Source organism: Helianthus annuus, chromosome 8 (genome assembly GCF_002127325.2).
Source record: "Helianthus annuus cultivar XRQ/B chromosome 8, HanXRQr2.0-SUNRISE, whole genome shotgun sequence".
NCBI classification, from domain to species: Eukaryota; Viridiplantae; Streptophyta; class Magnoliopsida; order Asterales; family Asteraceae; genus Helianthus; species Helianthus annuus.
The window spans coordinates 3,269,167-3,279,466 of NC_035440.2; the positions used below are offsets into that span (position 1 = coordinate 3,269,167).

Consider the following 10,300-nt stretch of genomic DNA (forward strand, 5'->3'; position numbering starts at 1 on the left):
TACAGACACAAGTGCACCAACAAAGTCTATGAGTATCTTGGTGTGTTAATTCGTGGAAGTTAATTTTTATAGTTTTATATTAAAATTACACCAATTGTTCCTAGATAAAGGAACAAATCTCGTCTGGTTGTGAAAGAATTTAATCATATCACAGCTGACTATCACGTGCCATCGCTCAAGGCCCAAAATTTTAGAGGGCCCGAACGGTTTCTATAAGCTTTTATATATATACTAAATTATATATTTAATATATGCATCCACTTATTATGCAAAAAGGTTTTGGTGGTGGAGTGGAAAAACTATCTCAAGATAATGTAAAGGACTCAAGTTCAAGTCTTGGTTTCACCACCCTGTAATTGTAATTTACTAGTTTTAACTATTTTGTAAAACAAAAAAAAACGTCAAGGAGACTGTTTGTGTAATAAATAAAACTTAAAAACTAACTTCAGTTAAAAAAAAGTTAATGAAAGTTCATTGAGTACCAACATGTTGATAGGTATGATTATTGTATATAAGATTATTATTTACCAACGAGACAAAGATTGATTTATTAAAAACCAATTTTCCTAATATATAAAATAAATACGTACATATTCTAAGTAGATGGAAACATATTCATTCCCCTAAAATTTAGGAAAGTGTAAATTGAACTAACTGAGATTCCTATGAAGATGTTTAAGCATGGTATTTTTTAAAGGGAAAGGAATATATGTTTGAAGTCTTAGAATTGTTCATAACAAAACATATCTATTACACAAAAGGAAAAAGAAAAGAAGATGTTTTATGTTTTCTTATTTTTTTATTTTTTATTTTTTATTTTATATACCCTTAAAGTTTTTTCTTTTAAAAAATTTAAAATCTGTTCTCTGTTACTAAACAGAGGTTTAGTGTAAGTGATACCAAAATAAGATAAACACTAATTAATCTTGGAAGAAAAGAAATTAATACAAGAATTTATGTGTTTCACAGGAATATGGATTTACATCCAAGACCGTATTAAAGATTTCATTATTTTTGTATTAATGTGTTATTAGTTTACATTATATATAGCATTATGTAGGGAAGATTAATCCTATATTGTTGCTAATTTGTCAAGTTATTTGTTTTTTCAAATTGCTTATAAACCGACTTGTAAAATCAGGCCTAAAATCCATCCAAGCCAAACCGTATCATTCTATTTTTTCCTCTTCTCGTCCTAGTTTCCGCCCGCTCGGTTGGGAGTGGGTCCTATTACTACAATCTCGGTATTCCGTGATGTGGCCGCTATCACATTCCTACAACAAAAGTCATACTTCACAACTTAACAAACCTAGCAACTAATTTTTTTCCATTAAAACTATTTTCTTCTTAAAAATTTTTAGTTGATTTAGCATTTGAATAAAGATATATATATGCAACTATATATCAAGTTACATATTTGACACATATGAGTATTCAATCCCTCTTAATTCACTCTACCAAGATTCAAATGGAATTCAAATGGAATTCGGAGTAGTATACCTTTGTTTCTTTATCATCTTTTTTTCCTTTTGCTTTTTTTTCTTTTGTACAATACACGTAAATTGTTCAAATATAATATTTCAATTATTTTTTCTTTTGCTTTTTTGCTTTTTTTCTTTTATACTGTTCAAATTTAATATTCCAGTTATTTTTTCTTTTTCTTTTGCTTTTTTTCTTTTTTCTTTTGTACGACACACATAAATTATTCAAATATAATATTCCAATTATTACTTAGAAGTAAAGAAAAAGACGTGATGGCCATTTTACAACTTTGCATTTTTCTAATTTTCTTACACGCAATTTTTTTACTAGACAGGTGGATATAATAATGTCGGATATTTTAGTGTAATTAGGATGAATTTGGCGACTAAAGTGAATTTAATATGGTTAAATTACTTTTCGAGTCACTGTGTTTTAGTGGTTTTAACTACTTAATCCAAAATCATAAAGTTTAACGCCCTTAGTTTCTAACCGCTCATTTTATAACGTTTTGAGTCCAATTTTTAACACTTGTACTTTTGATTTTGGACTCAAGTGGTTAAACCCATTAAAACACAGGAACTCAAAGCGTTATAAAATGAGCGGTTAGGGACTCAAAGTGTCAAACCTTTTAATTTTGGGCTAAAGTGGTTAAAACCACTAAAACATAGAGACTCAAAAAGTAATTTACTCATTTAATACACATCAAATAAGTTAGGTGATGCACGAGTGCACGCTTGTATTAGTTGTTATAATTCTTAGTGTTCGGACGAAGCCCCTAATGGGTATTCCAAGGGGGCAACAACGGGGGTTCAAGGGCAGCACCCCCGGGTAGCAGGGTCCAAGGAGCAGCATCCACTGGAGGGCCAAGGGGAAGAGTCCCTGGCTCGAGTCGAAACAGAAGTTTAATGCACCTTTTAAGGCATTAAAAGAAAACAACTGGACGCACGTGTCATCCATTAGAGACACCAACTTTTTGGTTTTATTATTTCTCTCTCCTACAAAATTATGGATTTTTTTAATTAAAGATAGTTATTATATCATTAAACAAATGAATTTATTTATAATATTTTTAAATAAACTTATATGTTTTACTTATAAAAGATTCACCAAGTTCAAAAGTTATGTTTCTTTAAATATTAAAAAAAATAAAAAATAATGATGATAGTTGTTTTAATGAGTGTTTCTAAAAATTTTCAAATATTTAATGTGATTGGATGGTAAAAATACTACATGTTAAATAAAAAAAAGGTGGCACTAAAAAGTTCAATGTTAATATCCAGTTAAATAAATAATGATTTAAAAATTAACTTAACAAAATTTATAACCGTCACTTCAATATTACATTTTTAAATACATATCTTGACTACTATATGTTGACAAATTACATTATATTATATTATACTAGTATAATATACAGGTTTATTTTATCATGCAATGCATATTTTTTTAAAAGAAAAAATTATTATTAGTTATATAACGTTACATTTATCAATCCGAGTAATAGACGGGATTGTAACCTAGTTTTTTATAAGGGTAAATTACACTTTTCGTCCTTTATGTATGTATTGGATTGCAATAGATATCTTTTAACTTCAATAATTACAGTCACAGTCCTTTTTTTCGTTAAGAGCATTACATCCTTGGTCCTTTAGCACTAACCCAGTTAAAACTATTAGTTAAGTCTAATCATGTGCCTTTGTGCAAGGCACATGAGGGCATTTCAGTCATTTTATTTAAAAGTATATTTATAAATAAAAAAAGGATAAATTACACTTTTCGTCCTTTATGTTTGTACCGGATTGCAACGGATAACCTTTAACTTTAATAATTACAGTCACAGTCCTTTATTTAGAAAACTCGTTACATCTTTCGTCCTTTAGCACTAACAAGGTTAAAAATTTTAGTTAAGTCTATTTACATAAGTGCATTTTGGTCTTTTTACCAATCTAATTAAAATATTTTATAAATAAAACAAATCAAACAAAGGTACATACATTTTCTCAACAAATTCATTAATTCGATTTTCCAACATCTAAATCTAGCATAAAAAATCAATTTCTCCAATCGACTAATTCTAATTTCCAGTATCTAAATCTACCAAAACAAATCAATTTCTACAACTTTCTACATAACATCAATTTGTGGTCCTATCATAACTTTTCTACTCTGAACTCACAAAATACAGCCAAAACTCAACAATTATGCACACATTTCAGTCTTCCAATTCACTAAATCTAGCAAAACAAATCAATTTCCACAATTTTCCACTATCATCTCAAATCAGAAGAAAAAACTCAAACAAAAAGAGCTAAAATTGCACAAAATCCAACAAAAATCAACAATATGAAACAAAATCAATCAATTAGTGCATACATGTCATTCTTGCAATTCACTAATTCTAATTTCCAGCATCTAAATCCAGCTAAACAAATCAATTTTCCACATAACATCTCAAATCAGAACCCAAAAAAAAAAAACATAAAAACAGCTAAAATTGCAAAAATTCCAACAAAGTGCAACAAAATCAATCAATTACGCATACATTTCATTCTTAACTTTCCAGCATCTAAATCCAGCAAAACAAATCAATTTTCCACATAACATCTCCAGTATCTTCTCTCCAGCGACTGGGAGATGGTGGTGGTGGTTGGTTGAAGACAAAGAGTGAGAAAGAGATGGCTGATAGAAAGAGGGCGACAGTTGTGATTGTGGGACTTGGTGGACAGATTTGAACGGTGGTGGTGGGGCTTGGATGTTTGAAGTTTGGAACCCTAATTTTGGATAGAGGGTGAAAGAGGGCTTTATAAGGTGGGAGGAATCAAGGGTAAAAGGACATAAATGCCCTCACATGCTAAGCACATGATCAGAGTTAACTGAAATTTCTAACCTAGTTAGTGTTAAAGGACGAAAGATGTAACGAGTTTTCCAAATAAAGGACTGTGACTGTAATTATTAAAGTTAAAGGCTATCCGTTGCAATCCAGTACAAACATAAAGGACGAAAAGTGTAATTTATCCTAAAAAAAAAACAACTTCAAGTAAACAAAAAATAAAAACTTGTCCTCCTCCACATCTTTTTCTGTTTCTAGAATCATCAAAATTTCTACCTCTTCTTCGGGGGTGTTTGGCATAGCTTTTTTAACAAAGCTTATAGCTTTTTTTAGCTTTTTTTTTTTTTACAAAATAAGCTTAATTTGATGTTTGGTTTCAGTGGCGAAGGATAATGGGTGGCCGGGGGTGCACCCGCCCACCCCAATGTTTCGGTTAGAAGTGTATATGGTCCGATTTTTCGTCCGAAAATTTTAAAAATTATATAGGATCGCCCCCCCGATTATTATTCCTAAATAATGGGTAATTTGGTAAATATATTTTTACTCTTACTTTATTTGTTTAACCCTTGATTACCGACCACACAATAAAATTAATATCTCACAAATAGCTTCATGATTTACATAGAAAAAGAAATTGCTGATAAGTTTGATTCGGAAAACATATTTGATGAGTTCAAAAATCTTAAAGGTCGCCGGGCTGAGTTGTAATTTTTCGTCCAGGTTCAATTTATCTCGTATCATTACATATATATAGGTCTTTTGTTTGTTATACAATATTTAATTTTTCTTTGTGCAAGAACAGGTCCTTCGAATGAATGATTTTTTTAGTTTTATTTGAAACTATTATTATTTGACCTGACCTGAATCGAATAGCCGACTCGACCCGAAACATAAAGATAGGAAAAAAATTTTGGGTCCCATCATTTTACGCCCACTCGAAACTTTTGGTCAAGCTCCGCCACTGTTTGGTTTAGCTTTTTAAGCTTATGCTTATTAGCTTATATAAGCTAATTTGAAGAAGCTTATTTGATGATGGTTATTTAGCTTATTTGAAGAAGTCTTCTTTTTGTAAGGGCAAATGATATTAATAAGCTATAAGCTAATCAAAACACATTAAAAATAGCTTATCAAATGATAAAAAATAAGCTTATAAGCTACTTTAAAATATAATTATAAGCAAAAAAAAAAAAAACTAGGCCAAACACCCCCTTCATTTCATTTGATGCAAGTTTTGAATACACAAGCAGATGTGATTCGGTGAGTGCATATTGCCCCCCCCCCCCCCCCCCCAGCGGCCCAGCACATCTAAACGCCCTCTCTCTGCCCAACAACCTACCAAATTTCTTCATTAAATTCAGGATTCAAAACCTAATCAAATTCACCCAATTTTTTTTCATTAAATTTCAACTCCCATCATGAATACCCTCATAATAAACCCACCAAATATATAAACGTCATCTATGGAGAAACCCACCTGGTACCAACAGAGGCTCAGGAGGTCCTGGTGCGACGTCGCCGGATCCGCAAGAACTCGTGGACTGCTCAGTATTTTCCAAGCTCGAGTCCATCACCATCATCGCCGCTGTGCAGGAGAAGATAGAGATAGAGAGATACGGGTTGTGGCGATAGACGACGCTTCAGATCTGGTGACCTCTCCTCACTCATCTTTCTCTCTCAGCCTGCCTCTCAACTGTAACCACTAACCACTCATATGTCTAAACTTTCTCTAAAATCCCCTCTCTAAAACTGTGTACTAGAGATGGTAGGTAGTTGGTTGTGCATAGATGTAGGTCGTGAGTGGTGGTAAAATCGGGTTACAGTGGTGGCGGCGGTGGTGGCGGAGGGGGTGGTGGGTTTAGAGAGAGAAAGGGATGATACAGAGAGCTGGGTTTATGTCTGGTTTGTTTTATTGTTTAATTTTTTTAAGTAAATAAATGAGTAAAATTACAAATCTATCCTCATGTGCAGTAGATGCCATATTTATCTGAAAAGTTTAACCATGTTAGGGTTAAAGGATCTAAGGTGTAATGAGTTTCGCAAACAAAGGACTGTGACTGTAATTATTGAAGTTAAAGGGTATCTATTGCAATCCAGTACATATATAAAAGACGGAAAATGTAATTTACCCTTTTTATAATAAAAACTATCTACAGGCAGTTTCTAGTAGTTGATCTCTTCATCCCCCAATTCGAAATCCATTTTTGGTTACACCCTATTCTGGTTCATACGAATTACACAACACACACATACTAGCTAGGTTCTCTTTTTCAATCTTAGTTGTATTAGGTTTGATATTTCGAGAGAACTACCAAAATTATTCGAACTAAAAGTGAACACACACCTCTTGAAACAACCATATAACATTCTAAATTCTCCAACAAATAATTTAAATAGTATACTGTACCAGAAATTTTAGGAGCTAAACACTCATGGATCATGCCCAAGGCCCCGAACAAATAAAGACCAAAACTAATTTTGTACTGGGGATGAGCATGGTACCGAACCGGTATCGAAAGTACCGGTACCGGAAAATGAGGAAAACGGGTACCGGTATCGAACCGGTACCGGAAAATGAAAAAAAAATGGGTACTAGTACCGAATAATCGTTACCCAGTACCAAATGCTTGTCTCTATTTTATACCAAGAATTTAGGAGTCTTTTTAAAGATATGAATCGCTTATAGTCCTAATCAACTCCTATTAACCAGCTATACATAGACCTTCCAAGAATAGAACTTTTCACTTTAAGATGTTCTTTGAGGACTCGTGATCAAATTTGCTGAAGTGCTTACTATGGATTAGTATATGGCGGCTCGGCTTTAAAAAATAGCAATTAGCGAAATACCTTTGGATGGTCTATTTAGTGTTGTTTTTCAAACCGTGATTTTTTATGCCTTCTTTTGTAACAAAAACATGTAAGATATATGTACTTGATAGAATAAGATTTAACTATGGTACATTTCTTCTTGCTGATATTGTTGATAAACAAGCTTTAGCTATGGTACATTTTCTTAACTTATCAAATATAATACAATATTTGAGCAAATACAGTACGCTAAATAATTGCTTAACTTACACATGCCATGTGTAAATATCCACGTCTAGTCAACATAATGAATGAACCATCCCTTCTAGGAGCAAAAATTGTGTCTACGGCTACAAAGTAGTGAATTATTGAGTCATATTCACTTAGACATGTGGACATTATAGTTAAATGTGTATTCAGAACAACTTATTTGAGATCATGTTTCTCTTAGGTTGTTTGTGAACTACTTACAATTGAATATTCAAGTTCAATACGGAGAACATATTCTTCTAATGGGAGATATCACATTTATTGTTCTTTATTAAACATGATGGAAACATCTTTTATTTATTTATTTATTTACGTTTTTGGCAATTTTGTGTGATGTTTAAAAATCTTATGAGATGTTTGAATGTCGACCCTTGATACCAACGGGAGCCAATTGTAAATCCACATGTAAGTCTTGCGAGACACGGAGTCTCACGATTTAAACTTTGCAATATTAATCACTATTTTAATAGAAGCGGATAATTTTTTTTACAGATAATGAAAATATGTTTTACATGTTATTTTAATGTTATTTTTGTAGTTTTCCCACTCAACACAAAAAGAGTAAGTAAAATTAAAATAATTGTTATAGTTTAAAAGGGCTTAGAGCTAGACAAAGTTGAGAAATTTCAACTTCGTACTCGTAAGCTTAAAGACTAAATTATTTGAAATGGGCTTCATATCAATCTCTTTTTAAGCTAAATTCTTGCATTAGTTCAAGTAAACTTTTACAATCAAGTTATTTTTCACAAAACTCACAAACTAGGATACTTAACTATTTGAATCATACTCGGAAAATCATTTCGAACCAAATTTGAAGAAAGAGTTCAAATCTGGGCTCCAAATATTTGAATCGGTTCGTGAACCAGGTTTGAATCTATGAATTTTCCAGAATTAGTTATTTGAATTATATATTATATTTTATTTGTATAAAAACTACATACACTTAGATTATTTTTTATATATATTATTTTAGAGGGTCGTGAGGGGCAATCCAAATATAACCCTTAAATTAAACTTGTTAACCAGATCAACATAACGAACCATTTATTAAATGAGTTAAGCATCACAAAATCCAATTATATTCATGTCAAATATCGAGTTAATAAAAGAAACTCCTTAAACTCGCGGGCCACCAATACACTCCCAACGAGCGAGTACAAGGTAAAAGCACAACTCACACAGTTGCTTTTGAATCTTTTTAAAGAGTATATTTATATGGACGGTAAAAGACTTCATTGAATCCACATCAAACATTTCACAAATTAATGTATCTTAAGGAATATTAGTTAATCTTCATGCATGGCTCATGCATTTGATAACTATATTCCATTTTATTCTTTTCAACTTCACAAACTTCAACAATACAATGCTCATAAACACTTGTCATTATATCACTTACCAACAGGAAAACTCATACACTCACACTATCATATCTTGCTTCTTCCAGCCCAAATTCAATCAATCACAACCTTGCATGCCACTTTCTTTGTATCTTTTGCCTTCTACAGTTCCAGCACCAGGTCTGCATGAAATAGCAATCATGTGTCATGAACAATAAGAAAATATAACATTATTGTTGGTTGGAGTATTAACATATGGATGTTCATTCAATACAGAACTAGTTTTAGATAGAAAACTGCGAGAACCATATAAACACGTGTACCTATTGCTTTAACTGTTATATTTAACCTGGTTTTTACACTGCTATACTTAAAATTGATTATGTAATGAATGAGCCCCTATATATACATAAATGGACACGTTCTTTTCAAAACCAATTCTATGTTAAGAACCGCGACAACTGCATAAAACACTTGTATGTAGTGCATTGATAGTTTAGTGAGATACGGGGTAGTAGGTTATGTAACCACATTCTATATCACTTAAAGCAAAAGATACAAGTGCATTAGGTGGTTCTAACAGTTCTCAAAGTAACTATGGTTCTGAAATGCATGCCCCTCTATAAATATACATATATATGTGTGTGTGTGTGTGTGTGTGTTTATGAGATGATAGATGGTGGATGTTTGCATGCTTACAATCAGCATCTGAATTAATCCAGCATTCTCTATTCCCATCTGAATCATTCATACAACAGTCAGAGGGCATGTGGCTGCTAGTGCAGTTTGTACCCTTTTTAGGAAATAGTTTATCATCTTCAAACAATATTTGATTTTTGTTTTTAAACTCCTGAGCAAAGTTGCCCTCTGTAGCATGTTTCAAATGATTTTCAGACTTGGGTTCAACAGCTACTCCTTCAGGGTGAACTTTCCTATGAAACATTTGCAAAATCTGCATGTATGTCCCACATAACATGTTAGAATACTTAACTAAAAGTATCCAGGACTATAAACGAGCCAAGCCGCTCATGAGCTACTCGAGATAGGCTCGCTAAAAGCTCATATAGAGCCAAGCTTAAACGAGTTATTTATATGACTTTTTTTTAATATATTAAATATATATTTATATAATAATTACTTTTAAATATTACCAAATAATATATGTGTGCTATATATAATTAAAACTATGCAGTTAACGTGGTAAAATATCGGATATCGGTCAAGGTCAAGGACTGTTATTTGAGATATAGGTTATCGCGGTAGGATATCGGTGGGATATCCGTAATTTTAATATCGGTCAATATCGTCGATAATATTGGTACTGATATTTTACATGGGGATTGATAACCGATATATCACCGGTATTAACTACATAGAAATAAATATTATAAAATATATAAACATGTACATAAAGTACTTAATAAATTATAAAAGAGCCGAACCCGAGCTGAGCTAAGCTTGAACTTGGAAAACTACTAAGCCGTGCTTAAGCTCAGGCTCGGCTCATTTACACCCCTATAAAGATCTGTGTAACTTGCAAGTCAAGAAAACATTATACGCGTATACCTTTCGC

At 32.2% G+C, this 10,300-nt stretch overlaps 1 protein-coding gene across 2 annotated transcripts in view; it reads right to left on the bottom strand.

The window, feature by feature from the left end:
* The window catches only part of LOC110924276, a 61,782-nt gene that overhangs the window by 18,598 nt on the left and 32,884 nt on the right, over positions 1 to 10,300 (bottom strand). Inside the window, exon 1 of one of the 2 annotated variants that reach the window (XM_035976350.1) lies at positions 5,787 to 6,221. The exons of the other annotated variant lie outside the window; for it this stretch is intronic. Within the exon in view, the coding sequence (XP_035832243.1) occupies positions 5,787 to 5,889 (103 nt within the window). The 5' untranslated portion in view covers positions 5,890 to 6,221. Of the gene's footprint in view, positions 1 to 5,786; positions 6,222 to 10,300 lie in introns of those variants that run through there. 2 annotated transcript variants of the gene reach the window in all.